Here is a 22,552-nt window from a genome sequence, read left to right as displayed (position 1 = left end):
TCTTTTGTCTTGTGAAAGAAATGTTTTCTGCAATTTCTCAAGATGACATTTTTCAACTTCTGTCGGCTGTTTTGGTGTGACTAATACAACTAGCATTGCTAGCATTGTCTGAAAGTGGAGCTACCAGCAAATTTTTTTCATTCTGCCCCGATAGGAATTTTCTGTTAAGAAGAACATTACACTACGTTTCTAAGATACTAATTAGAAGGGTGTATCAAGTGAAAACAGAAAAATTTGTCATTTGGAAAATTATTTTCTAACAGAAGACCCAAACATACCAACTTCAAACAAAGCCACAGTTGGATCAAGGACACAAAAAACACAAGCAATGCATGAGTGTCAAACCGTCCTGGCAAGTTTTAGTAGACTTTGTTAAAAACAAAAAATAAAATAAATAAAATATTAGATGAGCAAATAATGCATTCCAAGCTTTACTTTGTTGTTGGAAAGAAAAATGTTGGATCCTAACAAGGTTGTGCAAAGTGGGACTCAAACAAAACATAACAACTTGAAGCAGCCCTGTAATTCTCTAGCAAATTTGCCAAAGAGCTTGTTCCTCTCAACTCTTCAAATACTTTACATATTAACAACCCTAAAGACCTTTTTTCAGCTAAAAGCAGCAAAAAGTTGAGACTTCCTCTGAAAAACTTATAATTACTTATTTTAATAGTTCAAACAGCAAGTTACCTTGAATTAATGCGCAGAGGAAACCGTGTTAGCAATACCGAAGAAGCTAAAATCTACAGTCTGATTATATTGCTGTGAACTTTAAACACTGTGTAAAATGAACAGATTTTTAGATCGTTTGTTGGGAAGACGTAGTTTTCGCTTCTCAGCTGTCTGCCATTTTGATGCCAACATCCAGTAAAGTTATTTCCACTGTGGGCTCTTTGTCAGACTTCCCTGGTTGGAGTGAATCAGTGTGGCACTACATCAGTCTATTTTATCTGAATTACAGCTATTGAATGTTGCAGGCAGACCAATACATCAACATTAACACAAATTGTTGCGCAGCTTTGTTGTTTTCACCTTACTGCACATATATGAAGACCATGAGGACGTGAACACAATATTTCTTTTTTGAACCACCTTACGGTGACTAATACAATTTCTTACCCATCTTCAAAATATTTTTGCAACTCCAGAGGTAAAGAAGCCCTGCTTGTCTTGACATGCCCAGATTTTCCATGAAAAATGTAGGGTTTTTTTTTTTGCATAAAAGCGCCATTTTTATTTTTTAATTTTACACAACACTGAAATAAAGGTCTATACAGGTTAAAATGTGCACATAGCTTAGAACTTTGCACCTCCTTATCCTCATGTTTCTGCCTTCCTTTGTCCTTCCAGGGTATATTTCAGGAACCGTTGGGTGAAGACCGTCCACCCGGTGGTCCAGCAGTACTGTCTCATCTCCAGCACACAGGTCACTTTCCAGATGCCCACAAGGGAGGACATCCTCAGGCACCGTGTTGTTGTGGTCACCCTCAGCACCTCCCAGTACCTCTGCCAGCTGGATTTGGAACCTGGTGAGTCCAGAATAATCTTGTATTGAAGGAGTTGGTTATGTTTGGGGGGTTTTTATGTGACGTTCCTTCAGCCATTCATCTTAAAAATAAAAAAAACTTGTTGGATTTTTTTTCCCCCTACTCTGCATGAAACTACCCCATAATTTGCAATATAGCTTGTTTTTCTATTTCTCAGCTAGCAGAGATACATTTTGTTTAAAACCAGCATCTATTTTCAAATACACCTTTATGAGGATGTTCACACATTCTTTAATTTATGCATCTAAAATGAAGGCCTTAAAATGTCTTAAATTCATTAAAGTAAATGTAAGTTGGCCTTAAATACGTTAATCGCAGATCTTGATTTTGTCATGGCTGGGCTATTTAATGTCAAATAATCTAGGTAGTTTTTTTCTTATGGGACATTTTTTATTAGGCAGAAGTTTGAGCCATGCACAAACATAATCACTCACTGCTTTCTGTGGCTCAAGCCAGTTAATGCTACCATTAACAAGCTGCTCATACTTGTGGGCTAGCTAATGGCTAACTTATGGCTCCCCAGCTAACTAGCGACCCGTATTCCATGTGAGAAACACAAAGATCCCAGAACTTTCACAGTTTTGGTTCACTTCATTTCTTTTGGACGTCTCTGTCATGATATAGGTCTTAAATTTTATTCAGAAAAATGTCTTAAAAGGTCTTAATTGGCAATATCAGTAAAAAAAAAAAAAAAATCTGCTCTGTGCATTAGACCTGCATTATTGGTTATTCTTGTCACTTCGACAGTCGGCATTGGGAGATCGGAGTGGAATTCATTTAAGTTGTGCCAAAGTCGTGGAAAACAAACCGATTTGTCGGCGCAAGCTAATAACCGGCACTAATGTATCAGGGGAGGGGGCTTTGTCTCTAGCCTGGGTACGCCATCTGCTTGTTTCTAATGTATTGCACGTCATTAGGCCTCCCACCCCATGTTGCATCTCTCCTGCTCTGCTGGCATTTGGTGATGAAAATAGATGGGAAACAAGGCAATGGAGAGATGGCGAGTCTTCTTAAGTAGCAATAACGAATCTTCTACTGGAAACTCAGTTCTTAACTTTTCTTCCATCTTTGATAAAGCATTTGATTGGGGGGCTAATACGTTTCAAGAACAGCTGCAGGATTTCAGAAAGCATGCAATTCCTCTTAAAGGTGTGACGCTGATATCAGTTGTGATTGACTCGCTTTTTCTTGACTGTTTGTGTTTCTTTTCGTTCATTACTATGTTTTTACTTTTTTTATGAGCATCTCAGCTACTGAGAATATGGATATTGAGGACCAAAACTGACTTTTTCTTTCAAAGTTTGTATCATGTTATTAGCTGGAAAAACTGAACCTAAATTTGTAGATTTTGGTCTGAATGTAAAACTTGCCTTGGTTGATAACATCAAGATTTTTCCAAACAGAAGCAAATGAAGGGTTATTTGCTTCGAACAATTTGACTCTAAATTTAGTATATTTTAGCCATAAGTTGACATTTACATTTGTTCTTCTAAATGCCAGTTCTCAGGTAGGTTGTCAGACATGCATAGAACAATTTGCACTGTTCCATTTGGCTCATTATCTTAAAGAGAGTAAAAAAAACAACAAATTCAGTGTTGTTTCTTTCCTGCAGATTCAAAATGAGTTAAAACCATTTAGTAAAAGCAGCACCGTGTTCCTGGAATCAAGCCGCAGCTTTCATAGACTGTTCTGTTTTTGGTTTTTCTTAATTTGCCCTCAATCTGTTTAGTCCATTTAACAATTAAACTCTAACGCTCGGCCCGTTGCTGTTTTACAGGAAGTCCAAATTGAGTCTTGGTTTTCATTTATATCTGCTTGTACTTTTGGAGTTTGGAAGCTGAATTCACTCGTATATTTGAGTCACAGGCCTCCTGATGGAAGCTGACCACTCTGGTTGTGGCGAGAGACAAATTAAACTTTGTTCAGTTTAGTGTTTAATTTATGTTTTTAAATCCTAGTTACCCCCAGGGTTTCATTTAATACAGAAAAAAAATAAATGTCCTAAAGTTGCCACCAGAATTCTCATTTCATTATTTTCACAACAGTCTTTAATCCTGTCCCAAATGGTTTCAACAGGATTTGACTTGTTGGAAATTAAGTGATCAAGATTTCATGCCAAATATTTAATAAATTTTTTTATATTCATATTCCACTTTGTAGCAGCTTTTTCCCCTCCGTTTGGAGTACTGCCCTGCATTTTCTTTTAAATTATTTAAGCTCTGGCTGTAGCGCAGTCTTTTGAACGTGTTGCGTAATTTGCAAGCTAGCTTCAGTCTGTAGCCAGCGGAGCATCGTTTGCATCGAACAAAAAGTTAGTGTGTGTATAAACTGGTATGAGTAATTTATAGGCTTCATTAACCAGAGATGATGGACGCAGCACAGGGAATGTCTCCTAATTCTAATTGAGTCTTCTTGTTTAATTACCTCAAACGGAGAAAAGAAAGGCCATTCACAAACTTCTGTTTCAAGGACTGAGAATTTCCTGTTTCTGCCTGCCTTCAATATGATTATTGATATGTGTGAAATATGCATCAATCAGCTGGCAGAACATACTCAACTTTTGTTTCATCTAGGATTTTGTAATTGTTTTGCAATCAAAATCTCTGATTTTGTGGTGTAACTTTAGAAATGTTTGCAAGAAATTTTGTGACATTTCTTCCTCATTAGACCCGTTCCAAAATATATGCATAGAATATTAAAAAAAAGACTAAAAAACAAGCTGACAGATTGAACACAAACATTTTTATTATTTAAAAAACGTGCTGACATAATCCATATCCTGAGCAGCTTAGCATGACAAATTTCAATAGTTAGCTGTAACCTGCTACCAGTAACTTAGGCTAACAGAATAGACTAAAATAAAGCCTTAAAATGTCTTAAATTCATAAAAATGTAAGCTGGCATTATATTTTCATAAAATGTAAGGTCTTTCAAAAAGGTTTTAAAAGCCTTAAATTTTTGTTGCTTAATCTGACAGAAACCCTGATGTGCATAATTTAAGCATAAATTATTGAGTAATTAATCTATTGGGTTTTTTGTGGGTTTGAAGTTAAAATCTTAATGGCCTTATACAAAGACTTAAATTTAGACTGAAACTTGCTGAATCCTTTCAGTTCACCTGAAACCGTTCATAATCAGGCTATTATTTCTGAACCTGGTTTAACATATAAACTCCTCCTGTCAGATTACATCTACTGTATATCTGCATATTTATCAAACTCATGTAGTACAAAATTAATAATATAAACGATTCAGGTTGTAAACAAGCCTGGTACAGAACATCTATAGCTCATGTATATATTTATAGGATTTGAGACTTTGGGATTTTACAGCTTGGTCTGCAGTTACGCTGATGTCAAAAAATAGAAAGTATTTTCCTGCTCTGATATTAAGTCGGGCCCGAAAGGGTGTCAGACCATGCAGCCGAAACCACAATACATAAAACAGGGTACGTAATTTTACACATACAGAATAATTTATGACCAATCTGACAAACTTTTTTACAAGTGTGGATTTACAAGACCTGGTGTGGCTTCATTCACAGATCTCTGCCCAGACTTTCCAAACCTGTCAAAAGGGTTGGAAGCTGTTTCAAGGGAGTGTGCGATTAGAAGCAGCTGCCACTTTAATCTGAGAGTTTTTTCTTCTGTCTGATTTTATTTACATCTGCTTATGAACTCCCCCCATTACTCCTAAATGTCACACTATTATTTTTTTCCAAATGCAAACTTTATTATTAGCTCTGTAAAGTATAGAAAATGTAATTTGGACCTCTAATAGTGAGATCCATTCCCCCGGCGCCAGTAGACGTTTCTAAGGTGAAACATCAAGCGCCGGGTTCCTTTTTTGCTGCCTGTCTGCTGACATGTTGATTGTAAAGACCATATTTTTTCCCTTCCTGTCTTCCGATTGATCTCCCATTCCTTGAAACATTCCCGTCCCTAACATCTCCTCTACATCATTTGTAAGCTGTTATTGGACTGCGCTGTGTTGATGTGGATTGGGGCTTCCTGTTCGATGCAGTTTGTATCAGGGGACTGACAAAAATCGGTTGGACTCTGTAATTACAGCATAGCTTTTCCGCACTGTGAGTTTGATTGGAAAGTTACACAAGCTCTATAACAGTGGTGCTCACAGCGACCTCTGGCAGGAATTGTTAGGAGATGACGGTCTCCAGGTGTAACACTTATAAGATGTGCGACAGACTCGGCAGATGTCACCGCAGTTTTGCTCAATACATTTGTGCGCAGAAACACAGATATTTGCTACTTTGTCTATGATAAAAGATTCTTCAGACTGGCACTGGTTAGTCAGATTTTACTGTTGAGCTGAAAATGCCCAGAAGCATTTGTTTGCATGCATTCGTTTGTTCAAAGGGTTCTGCTAAAGACTGAAACTCCTCTCCATATCAGATTGCCCCTCTTTTTTCAATTTTATTCTAGACATGTTTGTGGTGCTTGTTTACTTTTCTGACAACCCAGAAGTTTTATTTAATTTTTTTAGCAGTCACATTTCATGTCTGCATGCACCTCCCTGTGAAACCGGTTCAGCTTTAGAGGCAGGTTGTTATTTAGCCTCTCGTTTTTTTTTCTTTTTCCCCTCCACTCCCTGCTCCAGCACTCATTTGCCATTCCGTTTTATCTCCCCCACTCATGCTGCCAAGCACCAGTTGAGCTTTTGAAATCCGGGTTCAACCCTTCTCTCTATAAAAACCCTGCCTTAGGTTTTCAGGACCGGTTAAATGAGAGTGTAGAACCATCTTGGAGCCCTCAACGAAAACAGAATATGAAGATTTAAATGCTAATGTGTGCCTTTGCACTAATTGGTATCTTAATTAAGCTTTATCTCTATTGTCAAATCTCTCTCTAGCCAGTTATTGTCTGGTTCGGTTTTGGCCTGGTTGGGTGTGTCTCACTGTGTGGCGTGAACATGGGCAAGATGGATTATGGATTATGGGCAGGATGTTGGATTATGGCCGGGTCGTAAGTGTTCAGGAGGTGTAGCCATTTTGAGCTTTTACCTTTGGGCGCCCAATTTCTCTGTAATCTGTCAGCATATTTGTTTGTTGTTGGTTGCCCTATCCAGTTGACACTGTATGCCACAATTGATTAAAAATGGTTTGGACCTCAAAGTTTGACCATGGAATCATCGCCTTCTCACCAATACTGCGGTCTCATCGCTGGTTGAAAAAATGGTGGTCGAGACATTATTGACGCACAAAAGAAACGTAAGCGGTTTAATCGTAAGGTTTGGTTTTTAAATAAACAAAACAACCCCTTTTTTAAAGAATAAAAATACAAATTAGGAATGTATTGCAAAGAATGCGTTGTGTCCTTCGGTGAAATTTAAACCCACAATGGACTCATTTGACTCAAGAGTGTTTATACATCTCTGTTATGTAACAACCTTTCTACCCAATTGACTCTGCAAAATTTCTCTCCGTTTTTAGTGTCCAGCACTTTGAGGACTGAGAGTAAACTAATAGTTTGTTTATTTTTCTCTCCCCCAAAAGGGTTGTTCTCTCACATCCTGTTGGATGAAGCAGCTCAGGCCATGGAGTGTGAAACCATCATGCCTTTTCCTCTTGCTAGCAAGACCACCCGCATCGTGCTGGCTGGGGACCACATGCAGGTGAGGGTGGAGGGTTTGTTTTACTGAAAATAAAAATAAAAACGTAATGCTTTGTTTTACTTATAAACTCAATTTGCATTACATATTGCTCACTATGAAATGCTTGTATGTTTTTAATTTAAGAATTTAATATTAAAAAAATAAATAAATAAATTTGGGACATTTGTTGCCTGCTTGAGTTTTCTAGGCCACAGACAACAGAAACAAAGACTTGTCAGTCGAGCTTTCTGCGCCAGCAATAGGAATTAAAAACCAGATTTTCCTCAACCTGTGATTTCCAGGGAGTGTGCGGTATTATCTGGGAGAGCGGGATAAAGACATCCTGAGAGTCTGGCGTGAAATAATTACGTTTTACAAACTCCGTTTTTATTCCGTTTCAGTCAACACAGAGAAACGCGATGCAAACGCAGGATTCTGTTTGTTACATCTCTGCCTTCCATTTGCTTTCCTAACCTGGAAAACAGGTTCTTTGCATTTGCAGAGGAAGAAAAGTGGTTTCCTTTTATTGTACTTTGTCTTTTTAGTAGTTTTGCGTTCTGCAACATATGAGCTAATTTAATATTCATAGAAGACTGTGGCCTTTACTGATTAAATCAAACCCAATAGATTAAATAACGATCTATTGGGTTTTTAAGATGAACAGAATCAAATGCTACCAATCGTCTGGTGTACAATTGTCAAGTATTACTCAGCAGTTCTGCTGCTGAGCTCGTAAAAGAAATCAGTTTTTATTCGCTTTCAATGGACTTTGATAAAACAAGCCCACTGAAAGTAAGCAGTTTGTATCCAAAGTAGGGGTGCACCAATTCCAGCTTTCTGGCTGATCGATTTTACTCAAGTGATGTAATTTAAATTTTTTCTGTTCAATCTCGTTTTTAGCTTTGACGCTTCGGTGAAACGGAAATTAAAGCAAATGTAATTTTGCTTTAATGAAATCAAAGCCCTTGGGTGACATTTTGAAATGAACCAAATTTCCCTTTTCCTCTGTTACTTTGCAGCTCAGTCCGTTTGTGTACAGCGAGTTTGCACGGGAGCGCAACCTGCACGTGTCACTGCTGGACCGGCTGTACGAGCACTACCCCCCCGAATTTCCCTGTCGCATCCTCCTGTGCGAGAACTACCGCTCCCACGAAGCTATCATCAAGTAGGTGTGAGCACTCAGTGCTGCCGGCAGCAAATCAGTTCTGGGAAAGTCTGTATTAAAGAAGGCAGTGGGAGGTTCTGCTTGTTCTGAATGCCTACGTTAAGGAGCAGAGTCTCCTAGAGGAAGACTACCACCCTGTTGTGGTTGTAATTTACATTTGGAAAGGATTTTTCTCATACAACAAACACAAGTTATTTCCTCTCTTCTTGTCGACTTTCACAGAAGTACATTTAAAGATAATTGTTTCATTGTATCAAGGTATTTTCACCAGCATCCTCTCACCAAGGATTTTATTACAAATGAAAAATGACTTTTGCAATAACATGAAAGAAACTGTTTTGTTAAACATGTTTTTCATTGCGATTTTGATATACGGAACATGGAAAGTAGCAGAAAGAAAATGTAGACCGTCACTTATTTTAAAATCAGTCACTATTTCAGGCATGATTAAGAAAGATTTTCCTATTTTATTTCTTCCGCTGAAAATATTTTATTATTAAGGATGTTGGCTGAAAGAGTAGATTTCACAGGTGTAGAAATTTTTTTATTACTGTTTTTTTGTTTTGTTTTGTTTTTTGTTCACATTCACATTTCAAACCTTGATGGTTTCAAATTTAACAGTGAGTGGTTTCTCCTGTGTTACACAGGATGTCCACTCATCCTTAAAGTATTAGTAATGAAGCTGCATTGGTAAAACTGTCAGCACATTTTTTAATTCATGCATCTAAAATTAAGGCATTAAAGTGTCTTAAATTTATTAAAGAATATACAAGTTGGCAATAAATATGTTATCACAGGTTTTAAATTTTGTTGTGGCTGAACTATGTAATTTTGCATATTTTACATGGACTTTTCTGTGATGCAGAAGTTTGAGTTGCCCACTGACATTTCACTCACCTTTTTATGTGAAGCAAAAGCTGCTAATGCTTGTTTGCTAGCTGGCTAGCTTTTCGTATCTATCTAAATAGTCAGTTGACTGGACGACATCTGTCTTCACAGCTGGCTCACATTTGTTGGCAACTCATACAGCTTTGGTCAAATAAAAAAAAAATCTATTTCTTTTGTACATTTCTGTTATAGTCTTAAAATGTTCACTTTTAAAGTCTTAAATTTGAGTTGGTGAAACCTGTTAGAATTCTGTTACAATTAAACCATGTTTGACGACGAGGAGCAGTTCTTCATCGAATCCCTTCAAGCCTTTATATGCAGCCCTGTGTCAATTATTTACTTTAGTTTTAATGAGAAATATTCATTCATGAACTTAATTTCCTGTATTTCCTGCCATTTCTCTGCTTCTCCTTCCCAAAGCTACACATCCGAGCTATTTTACGACGGAAAGCTAATCGCGAGTGGGAAGCAGCCGTGCCATAAGGATTTCTACCCGCTGACCTTCTTCACAGCCAGAGGAGAAGACGTCCAGGAGAAGAATAGCACTGCCTACTACAACAATGCAGAGGTACTAGTTGGAGCATTTCTACTTCTTGTAGTTATGTGATGAAACAAATATTTCCATTGGTTTAACATTGTCCTTCAAGTGTAATTTAAATATTTCTCTTCTAAACCTACAATCCATTCTTGTCTTACCAGTGTGTCCGCTCACCCTTAAAAAAATCTTAAATTTGTGTACTTAAACTTAAGGTCTTAAAAGTGTCTTGCTTTGAAAAGTAACTTGGCCTTAAATATGTTAATCACAGTCATGTCAAGATAAAATTTATCTCATATATTCTATGCATTTTTTTTTTCTCTCGCTGGACTTTGAGTCACACTTCTGTAACTTGAGACGGTTGCAGCTAACGGTAACTCACTGTTAACACTCATTTTTGTCAGCTAGATGTCAAAATGCTAACGAGCTGGCAATAATACATGACAAAATTGCACTTATCTTGGGTAAGTGCAAATTTATTATGAGTTGACTGGTCGACGTTTGGACATTTCTGTGACAAAATAAATTCCTTTCATTATGGTCTTAAAAAACCTTACATTTGAGTCAAAACCTGCAGAAATCCTGTCTATAAATCCACATTGTGAATTGGGCTCTGAGCATTCAATGAGGGAGTTTAGAAACTTTTACTTAAATATGTTCTTTTTCATTTACAGTTGTATAGCATATAAAAAAAAAACTCACTAACTGAATTCTGACCAATATAAATAGCTAACGGACTTGACTGTGATATTTGAAGTGATTTCTTATCTTGGAATTTGGAAATAAATGAACTTTTGAATGAGCTTCATGCTTTCAAAATGATTAGGTTTAAGGTCAGAACGACTCCAAATCAAAAACGCATCACTTCATATTCCAGACATTTTTCAACTTGGGTCAGCATTGATATCCCCGGATTTACAGATAGTCTGCTTTCATTAAACCACAGCTTCCTGTTTTGATGGACCGTCTTTGATCCCTCACTGCTACGCAAGTCATAAAAGCGCTCTTTGTTCTTCAAATAATACTGTTTTTTATGTTGCCTGTGGAAAAAAATATCCCCAAACTCGCTCAGTGCTATTTCAGGTCAGGTGTATGTAAGGGATCATGGTGTCGCCTCCTTTTCTTCTCATAAGTCTCATTTCAGGGCATGTGAAGTCAATTTAAAAAGTGGGGGATTTGGTTTTATTCAATAAAGGTCTTTTAGAAGTATGTTGAAACCATCATTGTGTGGACTAAGCAACGTAATGTGGTTTCACTTAATGAGCAATAAGAAATTAAAGCAAAAGAATCTTGATCAAAGTAAATTAAACCAAAGGTAATTGGTTACTTTTATTTTGCAAAACAAATGAAAATTCATATTGCTGCTGAAATTTCACCCATTATAATGAGGGGAGAGAGATGATCTACTGCTGAAATGATTCACTGTGATGGGTCACTTTTTGAAATAATCAGCTAATTTAGTAATCGATTAATCGTTAACTGGAGTGCACAGACTCAAGAAAAGGTTAACTGCTGAATGAACAACATATTCAGAGCAATAATTGAGCCAAAACAGTTGAAAAAATTCATACATATTGCACATAAGATTGAATAAACTTTTTGTCAGTGTGTATGTTGTACTCAGAACTCCTCAAGTGGTTTCAGCTTCACCTGGTTCAAGTTCTGTAAAAGAATAAATAAATAAGTGAAACCTCCTATTAAGCAAATGACAAATGAATAAAAAAAAAATGTATCAACAGATTAGACTTGCGACTTATTGATATGTCGAGTAGAAAAGCTGAACTTTTCACATGTTGATGTTAGAAGTACTTTTTACCTACAGATGCATCTTTTGCCACAAATAACCAACCGTTCACTAAAAGATTAAAAGAATGTGATTGAAATTTAGGCAATAAAAACTTTCTCTCAGCATGTATGGAATCATTTCTTTGTATTTTTATCCAATTCTCACCTTGTATAAAATAATCTTAAGCGGTTAAATGAAAAATCTGTGCATGTTTTACATTTTTTATGCAGTTAATCACAGGAATAATGGAAAGAATAACCAATCCCAAAACTAACGGTTAGTTGTTGCCTGTGCACATTAAAACGACTCTAAACTATTGGATTTTATCACCTTTTATGACTGAAACTTTGCAAATGAATCTCACCGTGATGACATCTGTGAAGGTGTTATCTTTCAGCATAAAACTTACAGCAGGTTTTACGTTTGTCTTTTAAACATCCACATTTTGGTTGGTTGAAGATACTTTTTTCTCTCTACTGCCGTGTTTGAACACAACATTCATCCACTGAGCTGGCTGTGTCATTTATTTTAGCTGCTCATAGTCGGCTAAAATAAATAACAGAATTTTTGTGTGAGCTGAAATATTTAAAGTCTCTTGTGGCGTTGACTTGGAGTCATCAATGCCCCCGATCACTCCGTAGGTGTTTGAGATCGTGGAGCGAGTGGAGGAGCTGCGTAAGAAGTGGCCGGTGGCCTGGGGGAAGCTGGACGAGGGCAGCATCGGGGTGGTGTCGCCGTACGCCGACCAGGTTTTCCGCATTCGTGCCGAACTCCGAAAGAAGAGAATGCACGAGGTCAGCGTCGAAAGAGTGCTTAATGTCCAAGGTGAGCAAAAAAAGAAGAAGAAGAAAAGATGAGCTTGGCTGAAAATGACAAACATGTCGTAAAACTTTATTCTTTAAGGTATTTCATTCTGGTTTGTCGGTGGTTCCACCTTTCTTTGTAATATTGGTGAACATTTTGTTTCTTTTGCTTTTTCGGTTCTGCTGCTCTGGCTTGTGTTGCATCCAGCTGCTTTGTTCATGTCTCATTATTCATGCATGAAACAATGCACAGCTTGCAATCAGGAAGGAGAGTTTTCTTAGCACTTGGATTTTTCATTTCTTGCACGTATAATCCCTGTGTTTTATGAACAAGCTCCAGAGTTGGACAAATATTACATTATCATGTCAGTTTTTCCGCAAATGTGGTCATTTTGTTGTATTCTTTTTAATACAGCAACAAGAACTCGCACAATATTACCAAATTTGACCCTTTATTAAATTATATAATGAGGGTGATGGCTTTTTTTCTGGGACATCTTGGTTAACATTTAATCCTACTTTGAATTAATAACACAAAATTAAATGTTTCCTCTGTTGCTAAACCTACATGTTTTCTTGGATCCTGCTGAATTGATGCATTTCCGTAAAATAATGAATGTAATAACGGTAAAAATAAATAAAATGTCTTTTTGCAGGTAAACAGTTCCGAGTGCTTTTCCTCAGCACGGTGCGGACGCGGCATACCTGTAAGCACAAGCAGACCGCCATCAAACGCAAAGAGCAGTTGGTGGAGGATTCGACCGAGGACCTCGACTACGGCTTCCTGTCAAACTACAAGCTGCTCAACACGGCAATCACCAGAGCTCAGTCCCTGGTCGCGGTGGTGGGAGACCCCATAGCGCTCTGCTCTGTTGGACGCTGCAGGTAATCCCTTCAAATCCGTCATTTAACAGATTTGACACAACAGCTGGTAGATTAAATAGAAGGTAAAAACTGATGTTCCTGCATAACAGCCTAAATCTTACTACAACATTGGTGTTAAAAGGTAAATTACATTTTTGTTTAATTTCTTTTTTTTTTAAATGGCTCATTTAATGTTTTTTCATATTACATCAAGCATTTGCTAAAATGGAAAATAGTACTTTTTCATTCATTTTGAAACTTTTTGAAAATGAACAACTTTGGATTTAGTTGTCTTTTGCACAGTTTAGTCTCCTTTAAACTGTGCAAAAGACACAGTTTAATCTGCATATATCTGAGAAGGTCATGTTACACAAAGGACCACTGCAGCTTCGTTGTCTGTGTTGAGCGGACTTTGAAGGGGGAAAAAAAACGGTTTATCATCAAAACAAGTCATAAAAAGTTAGTTTTGTGAGTCTCTTCATGCAAAAATAGACCGTAATTGCTAGAAAATCTGCTAAAAGTGGCTGTACTCTTTATTTGTGTTTCTGCTGAAAAGTCACATGCTCCATTTAAAGGAACAGTATTTTGTAAAATTTATTTTTTTGAGCTTTACATCATGTTATACTGTTATTCCCTCATCATAAACAGAGCTGAAGTGTTGCTTTGAGTCTTTGCTGCATGTGTCAGAAATCCTTTAGTCTTCATGGCAACCATTCAGCTGTGAAAAACGCCTGGGTGGACCGAGCTCCGCCTTCTTCTGGAGAAACTGCCGGCTCACGGGGCACCTGTAACTCCCCACTCGGCTCCTTCAGACTAGCCAGCAGAAATTCGCAAACGCGGTGAAACGGCGCATCAGCTGAGCTCATTATATGAGCTACTTGCACTTGTTAAAGGCTTAATAGAGGAGCGATGATGTGATGACTTCCTGAAGGCGAAGTTTCAGAAAGAGCAGGAGCTTTTAAAGCGACAGGGATCCAATTTTAAGGTGTTAAGTTACAAGGTAACGTTTCTTTTAAGTCATATTTGATATGTACACCATTTTGTTTTTGAACAAATGAAGTTAACATAGTTACTTGATTACGCTCTGTGTGCCTGGAAAACTCATAATACACATAAACGATATGAGCTGGAGTTTGATAGTCATATCCAATCAAGACGAGTTTAAGGAAGGAAGAATAAAAAGAGTATAGATTCCAGCACAAAATTTTGCCGCTCAAGTTGGCAGCATGTTGGAGGAGCTCGTACATTCAGATTTATTCTTTTTAAGATTTGTTTGTCTTTTTTTGGGAGAGGCTTTTTTCCCCCTCAAGGTGAGCAGATGATGTAAAAATCTTCATAAAATCAAGAAAATGATGAACATGCCTGGGCACCCTCTTCTTAAGACGTTATCCCACAACATATAGTTTATCAGAAGCTCCTTCAGATTTGTTGTAACACTGACTTCTAGCAGATTGTCAAAATCTTAAGCAAATCTTTGAAGAAAATTGTGTTGCATTTAGGTATCTTCGAGGGTTGGATAGAGTATTTTGGAATTGAATTAATTTGAATACAACAGCGATTACATTTGGGATTATTCTGGCTCATCTCAACTTAGATGAAATTTGCTCCTTTACTCTGATACAGGCTGTAATTGATCCAACCTGCTGTCGGCTCATTGTTTGAATCGATGTGGGCCAGCCTCCACAACCGTCTCCATAATGGCTGCGGTTTGCCAACGCTAGTCAAAATAACATGTCAATGTTTTCACTGTCTGGCTGTTGACAAATGTCAGCCTGTCAGCATCCAGTAAAATTGATGCGATTAGGAGGAGCGCATCCTTTACACAGATTTCCAGCAACGAAAGGTTGAGGTCAGCGGCGCAGCGGAAACTTTGCTCTTAAAAACGACAAACTGAAAGATGTTTTGATGTGCATTTAGAAGTGGCTTAATTTTCATTCTTGGTTCCTTTCCAGAAAATTCTGGGAGCATTTCATCTCAATCTGCCACGAGAACTCCAGTCTGCACGGCATCACCTTCGAGCAGATCAAGGCTCAGCTGGAGGCCCTGGAGCTCAAGAAGACCTACGTCCTCAATCCGCTGGCCCCGGAGTTCATCCCTCGGGCCCTCAGGCCCCTTCAGGGACACCAGTCCTCCTCACAAGGCCTTCATCCCCACCATCATCCTCATCATCAGCACGGTCTGCCTGCCTCCAACAAGCAGGCTGCACAGCATCATCAACAACAGCAGCAGCAGCAGCAGCAGCAGTCCCCTCCAAAGGTACTGAGTTTTTCTGTGAGAAGCACATAGAACATAGAAATATGGAGTTACAGGTTATTACACTGAAACCACTAAAGACATCTTAAAATGTCTGCTGTGTGAATAATAAGTGTTTTTATTTTAGAGCTTCACAAGTATCAAAGTTTTCTTTAACTTACAGAATAATGTCATCTCTGGTTCTGGTTCAATATTTTAGGACTGTTACAGGCAAAACGTATTTCCAATGTGATTCTTCAAAATGCATCAGTACTGACTGAAATTTGCATAAACAAATCTTTACCCCCAAAAAAGAAATTGTTTAAGAATCAATGAAATTCCAACCTATTGTTTCACTTTTGCATAATTTTATGCAAAACTGCAGCAGAGCCCCTGCTTTGTTTTTCTTCTCTGACTCTCAAACTAAAAGGCAGATTTATAAATTGATTTTGTTTTTGAATATTTTAAACCAAAAAATCAGAAGAAAAAAAATAAATGTCTTATTTTACATCTGTTTTAATCTGGAAAATATTGTAGGACTAGTTAGATATTTAGTCATATTTTTATACTTTAGCAAATCAGCAAAGAAATTACCATAATAATTCAACTTCTTGTCAATAGAAAAATAAAAATTCTCTACACTTTCTGGAGGTGGGAAACAAATTACTTAAAAAGTCCATGTAATTTTCACCACAGGAAATGATTTTATGATTACCAATTTGCCAGCGAGGAAGAAATAAAAAATGAAGTGAAAAATCAGACTGGAAATCTGCGTTGTGCTCCACACAAGATTCTCTTATTAGATTGTTTCGCTGGGTTTAAATCGCCTTTGTGTGGCTGTCTGCTCTCGCCGCCCGCCCCGAGGTAAAGGTTAACGAAATCAGCAGAGCTGCCAACCTGCTGCCGTCACCCACTGGGCCTAATGAGCCCCGGCTCCGGCAGCCAGCTTTAGGGATAAACACACGCTTCCGCTCCGCTCTTCCTTCCCTACGCTGCACACTTCACAACTCTCTGAGCTGCCTGTGAGAAAACTACAGAGTGGGTGCTTTCTGTCATTGCACCTTGAACATTTAACAACCAGGGCATTCAGATTGTGTCAAATTTAGCACAAGTTATTCTGCAGAGTTTTAAAAATTGCATCTTTTTGCGTTTATATTACTTAAAAATGTTTCCAGAACCAGATTGTAACTTTTGTTTGTGTAGGTCTTATTAGAATTTTGCGGCCAATTTCCCGTCTGAACATTTTGTTTTTTAATGACCAGTGAATATTTATTTTAATGATTTTGGATTTCACGTGGAAAAAAATCTCAAATAGAAAAATTTAATTCTTGTATGTTGTTCATTTTAAAAACCACATCCCACTTAGGCCTTTCACAATAAATCAATTCATCGCATTATAAATCAAAAGAAACTCAATACATTTTCTTAATTTTTAGTTTTGTTTCTTCAGTTTAGTGCTTTGGTCTCAAAAAACCTCTTTGTTTGAAAGATAATTTTGTTAACACAGTTTTCACAATTCATTTTATTTGTTTTTTCCCTTATTTTCTTGATTTATTTTGAATATTATTATTCTGTCTTCCAGTTTAAATGTTCATTAGAATTTAAAGTTTATAGATCATTGATGATGTGTTGTTGCACTATTATACAATTATTACTATTGCATTACTTGAAAATGGTCACAAAACAACTAATATTGTTTATTGCAATAAATTCTGGTACATCTTATTGTCCAAAAAAATTTATAGTAACAGGCCTAATCATACTATAAATGTAAATAATAACAATAATAATAAGAAATGGTTGCTGTAAAACAGGTTTTGTGTAATATTGCTGCAAAACAGATGATCGACCGATACTTGAACGTGAAACCGGTCTTATCCATCAATCTTATCCACCTCCAAAAAGACTTTTTGCTCTATACAGCGGTCACCCAACAGGTGCAAAATGTAGCTTCTTTGTTTCTACATTTGGCAACTTTTCAGACTAAAGAGAAAAAAAATCGCCATCAACCAAAATCAGAATCAGCAGGTCAGGCTTTTTAAAGATCCGTAATCGGCCAGAAATCTGCAATCAGTGCGCCTCTAGTTGTGACGCAAAAATTAGACACTAAGAACTGTAAGGTAATTAATCTGCTTTTCGTCATACTCCTTATCCCACTGACTCCCCTTCCTGCTGTTCTAAAGTAGCTATGGTTTCATGACTAATTGCTTTGCTTTCCTGTAGGGGAAACAGGCGAACCACACCGAGCACCTCCCACCCGATGGATACGGTGAGTATCAAAAGCCTGTGTGTTGTTTATGTTATTGAACTGTGTGTATTTGTAATAAATAGTCAGTTTAGGTTTATTTGGGATTTGTTCCTGCCTGCACGCCATTTTTATTGGCAAAGAAAATAGTCAAGAACAACAAACATGCAATTATATTATTTCCCTCTAAATGAAGCCAGCATGGGCTCTTGAGATGCAGCAGCCCAGACGGATACACACAGGCCTGAGGCTGTTGACACCATCAGAGCGAAGCAGCCAACAACATAATAATCTTTCTAGGGAAGCGCAATAAGTTTATGTCAGCAAGCTGCACTAGTCTTTTAGACTTTTAAAAAGACAATCTGTGACAGTATAATATTTGACTCCATTTATGATGCTGGTTACATTTTTCATTGGTGGAAAAAAATAACCCAATATTCCAAAAATGAAATCTTAATTGTTCAATTGATAAAATAGATGCTCCTCTATGGATCCTTTCCCTAATCCATCCATTTATGAATTTTGCATTTAAGGTTTGATGCTTACAGAAATCTCTACCATACATTTGTATTATTTTTTTATTTAAATTTTTATTAAAGCACTACATTGACCAGAAAACCTCAACTTATCTACTTTTAGAAAAGTTTGTAGTTTGAAAATAGCCATTGTCATTGAAGGAAGTCCATTTTAAATTCTTTTGTCACTCTTCACATTTTAGTACAATCCAGCCCTGCCGTGTTGATGGGAAACCCGATCCGGGCCTTCACGCCCCCTCTGGGTGCCACGCCGGCCGGCATAGGGAAGTCGCCCAGCCCCGTGCAGCGCATCGACCCGCACACCGGAGCCAGCATTCTCTACGTACCAGCTATGTACGGCGGAAACGTGGTCATGCCCATGCCTCTGTCGGTACGTTTCCCCCAATAACCTGAGTTAGTCATCTGCTCCCTCACTGCGTGCGGTGATCCTGCGAAAAATGTTTTTGATCCGTGATTTAGTTTTGTCGTCCTTAGTTGCCCTGGCCAGGTTACCAGAACCGCTTTGCTGTGGACCCTCGCATCATGAGCCACCCGGCGGCCATGGCCTACAACTTAAACCTGCTTCAGCCGCAGAACCGAGGCTCTCCCATCCCTTATAGCGGCGTCGCCCACCCCTCTCCTTTAGGACTGGCCCAGCTCAGCCCAGAGAAGGACCTGCAGGCTGACCTCATCAGGAACGGTCTGCTTCTCTTGTGCTTAAACTTCAGGGCAATCAGCTGCAGCTACAAATAAACTGAAAATGAGAAACACTTGAGTTGACTGAAGGCGGTTATGTTGTGACTTCTAGGTAAAGGAGACGGCTGCTCAAAGGTCGAACAGACTCGTCTTCAGACGCCAGAGAGGAAAAACGCAGACATAAGAGAAAAACAGGCAGGTTTACCCGTTTGTCGATGGGTATAAATGCGCATTTATGTTTTATGAAAGCTCCTTTATTATTACGATTATGTTAAAGTTTCTTTTTTTGTGTGTTTTGTTGCAGGGAGATTTAGACACTGGTCAAAATCGAAGTTTAGATTCCCAACCAGAGGGTCTGGTTGGCTTTCCGAACGCTCTGCTTCACCGAAAAGACCCTTCAGCTACCCAAAGATCCCTCAACTACCACCTGGCACCACCCAGCCCAGCTTTTCCTCCGCACCCGGCCAGCGGGAGAACCTTCCCCCAGCAGTACCCCGTTCCTAGACTTCCTTACCGGGTCGGCCAGCCTCAACATCCAGGGATGCCCCAACAGAATCAGCAGCAACAGCTCAGTCCTGCCTTCACCGGTGGAAGCCACGCTTCCTTCTTCAGCGGTTCCGTGGCCGCTCACCGATCCGTGCAATCGCCCACTGTGGACGGGGCGGAGTCTTCGGGGGCCGAGGAGATGAGCAGCACCGTTAGGACTCACATGGGCCACCAGGGGGCGCAACACCCAGGCCTACCGCAGCACAACAGGGTCAGCAACTTTGGGGAGGATGGACAAGATGGAAGTCTGGACGGTTTAGGTGGGTAAAAAAAAAAAAGCTTTAATGTCAGTGAAAAAACGTAAAATGCTTGTGCTTCAAAAGTAGTAGAATGTTAATGTGATATGTGAAAAAACTACCATGTGACTGGTTTGGTCAAAACTCAGGCAAAAACAAAATAGTGCATTAGGAAAAACAATAGATGCAACAGTCGAAGCGAAAAATAAAATGGTATTTGACCTTCATTTAAGTATTAAGTCTCAAATTTATGCATGTAAAATTAAGGCCTTTAAATATCTTATGTGAATTTAAAGAAATGTAAGACACAAAGCTTAGATGTCTGTCCACTTCCATACTGTGTTCAATGACTTGAGGCATTTGAGGTAAGCTGCAAATATAAACCTACTGGCTAGCTAGTTAGCAGGAGCTAAGTTGAAGCCAAAACTAGGCCATTTGAGAAGTGCTGGGTAGAAAATATTTACACAGCTTTTTTTTTATTATCTTAAATCTAAATGTCTGTATTTTTGTACAGTTTTGGCTTCATTACTGCTCTGACTATGATGCTCTTCCAGCAAGCCGCCTTCTTTTTTTGTCTCTCTGCTCCAGTTAACGATTAATCGATTACTAAATTAGTTCACTATTATTTCAACAATCAATTAATCACTTATTTGATTAATCATGTCATTCCTTGTTTTGAGTAAGATGTGATCGGCCTTTTTTACTAAATTGTTGTTTTTGAAATGCAAATAAATAATTGAAATTCATTGAGTCAGTGCTTTTCAAATGGCAACTTTAACCAATCCCACATTTTTTAACCTTTCAGACCTCCAGAGTCCCCTGACTTTAGAAGCCCTGAGCCAGCAGCAGCAGCAGGCGGCCAGACTGGGCCAGTGGGGGGAAGCAGCAGGCCCCTTCCTCCAGGGCAGTGTTGCCTTTCCTCTGCCCCAGCAGCTCGCCCACCTCGCTCAATCTGGCATGGCTCGCTTTCCCCCTCAGCTGCTCCGGGCTGCTACCTGGGGGCTTAGTGCCAATATGGACGACGAAGCCGTTTCCTCTGCTCCCGCGGGACCAGCATGCTCCAGGTTAGCCTTAGTCCTTAGTCTAGAAGGTGTTTTTTCGTCTTTTCTGTGTTTTATCTTTAAGTGTTGGTCATTTGAAATATCGGGTTTTTGTTGGATTGGACATCATCTTGAAGTCAAATTTCAACAAAAAAAAAAAAGTATTTCTGTCCCGTTGCTTTAAGGTACCCGGGCCTTTTGAGAGAGATGCCCCCACAGGAACAGCCGGAACCACGGGAAGCGACTGAATTGCAGCCGCCGCCTCAGTCCCGCCTGCTTCAGTACCGACAGTCCCAGACCCGTGCCTCTGGCGAGCCCTCGTCCTCCTTAGCCCCCCTGTCCAATCATGCTGGCCCCTTTCCTACAGGACTGTACTCCCACGAAACCGGCCGGAACCTCCTCAACGAAAACCTTCTCAACAACCCAGCTCTGCAGCAGCAGCAGCACCCGGGGAATCCCCTGTACAACGCCGGCAGCTACCCGAATCAGCCACCAGCGCAGTCCGGCGGCAGCAGCCCCCCACCATCGAACGTGAAGTATCTCCTGCAGGAAGCGCAGTGGCCCCATGGCGGAGCGTCGTCCGTGTCCCAGCAGAACCACCTCCTAGGGAACCAGAGTCATAGCCTTCTGTACGGACTGCCCCTGATGGCTCACCCCAGCAGGCCGGAGCAGGTGCTGATGCAACTCCACCACCAGCAGCAACAGCAGCAGCAGCAGCACCATCAACAGCAACAAAATCAAGGCCCGGACTCTGAGTCCTACCACCCTCTGTCCCCTAGAACATCAGCAGCCGCAGCCATCCACAGCGTAGATGAGGTACGCCTGCTTGGTTTGTTGTTTTGACATAAAGGTGCTGAATTAGTCTTTTATTTTATCATTTTGCATCAAATAAACACTTAAAACAATGGTGAAACACATAAAAATAACACAACTTCTTTTTTTATTTTTCTTTCTCAGAGCAATTAGGAGTAAAATAATAAATTAAAATTCAGTAAACTAAAAGCTTGACACCCTTGGTCAAATGTAAATTTTCAGAATATCAGGACCAATGCAAATATTAATACAGGATCGATACCCCTATACACGTTCTGTAGCTCTTTCTTCCCCTCTTTGAATAAGCTGCATGGTTTCTAGATGAGCTCTCCTGTCAGTGTCATGTCCAGGCAGATAAATATAACCTTCCTGCTCCTCCGTCCTTCTGTTCCCTCGCAGTATGAACCGAGAGGTCCAGGCCGGCCCCTCTATCAGCGCCGCATCTCCTCCAGCTACCCGGATGAATCATCTCCAGCCCACCCCTGTCATCCCGAGCCCCAGGATCACCCGCAGCAACCGCAAGGCTCCTACAGCTACCCCCCCCATGACCACCTCTGGCCCAGCAACGGCGGAGGTCCCGGTCCATTCCAGAACATTCCATGCAACGGAGCGAGCAAACTAGTTCAGCATCGTGAACTTCTAGGTGGGTGTGTGTGCGTGTGTGTGTGTAGGGCTGTTGTAAACAGTTATTTTAGTTGAATAAAAGATGCTATCGTAGCTACTTAAGCTAGGAAAAGAAACGCATGAAAGAGAAAATGCTAGTAAAGAACAATTTGGCTCCTTTTATTTTTTAAATTGGAAAACATTTTATTGCTTAAAGCTTAATCTTTCATATGATGTATGAAAAAGTCTTTTTTTTTAAAATTAAAATAGTTTCTGATTTTGTCACTGACGTAAGTTTTGATTTCTGTGCTTGAAAAGTCAAAAATTTGCAAAACGCAAAAAAAATGTTAAAAATTGAAATTAAAATCAGAAATTTTCTAAAAATAAAAAATAAAAAAAAGAAAATCAACAAATTTTTACTTATGACACTG

At 39.2% G+C, this 22,552-nt stretch overlaps 1 protein-coding gene across 3 annotated transcripts in view; it reads left to right on the top strand.

The window, feature by feature from the left end:
- The window catches only part of helz (helicase with zinc finger), a 51,891-nt gene that overhangs the window by 24,280 nt on the left and 5,059 nt on the right, over positions 1-22,552 (top strand). For all 3 annotated transcript variants that reach the window (XM_055041098.1, XM_055041101.1, XM_055041097.1), the window contains 15 exons: positions 1,348-1,526; positions 7,057-7,175; positions 8,174-8,319; positions 9,628-9,775; positions 12,170-12,353; positions 12,988-13,216; positions 15,148-15,451; positions 17,651-17,696; positions 18,391-18,578; positions 18,683-18,887; positions 18,996-19,082; positions 19,192-19,689; positions 20,471-20,729; positions 20,891-21,521; positions 21,918-22,161. In XM_055041098.1, coding sequence (XP_054897073.1) covers positions 1,348-1,526; positions 7,057-7,175; positions 8,174-8,319; positions 9,628-9,775; positions 12,170-12,353; positions 12,988-13,216; positions 15,148-15,451; positions 17,651-17,696; positions 18,391-18,578; positions 18,683-18,887; positions 18,996-19,082; positions 19,192-19,689; positions 20,471-20,729; positions 20,891-21,521; positions 21,918-22,161 — 3,467 coding nt within the window. The remainder of the gene's footprint in view (positions 1-1,347; positions 1,527-7,056; positions 7,176-8,173; positions 8,320-9,627; positions 9,776-12,169; positions 12,354-12,987; positions 13,217-15,147; positions 15,452-17,650; positions 17,697-18,390; positions 18,579-18,682; positions 18,888-18,995; positions 19,083-19,191; positions 19,690-20,470; positions 20,730-20,890; positions 21,522-21,917; positions 22,162-22,552) is intronic.

Source organism: Poeciliopsis prolifica, unplaced genomic scaffold (assembly GCF_027474105.1).
Source record: "Poeciliopsis prolifica strain line A6 unplaced genomic scaffold, Auburn_PproV2 SCAFFOLD016, whole genome shotgun sequence".
Lineage (NCBI taxonomy): Eukaryota > Metazoa > Chordata > Actinopteri > Cyprinodontiformes > Poeciliidae > Poeciliopsis > Poeciliopsis prolifica.
The sequence above is the reverse complement of the archived record's forward strand: the minus strand, read 5'-3'. Positions and strand labels throughout refer to the sequence as shown.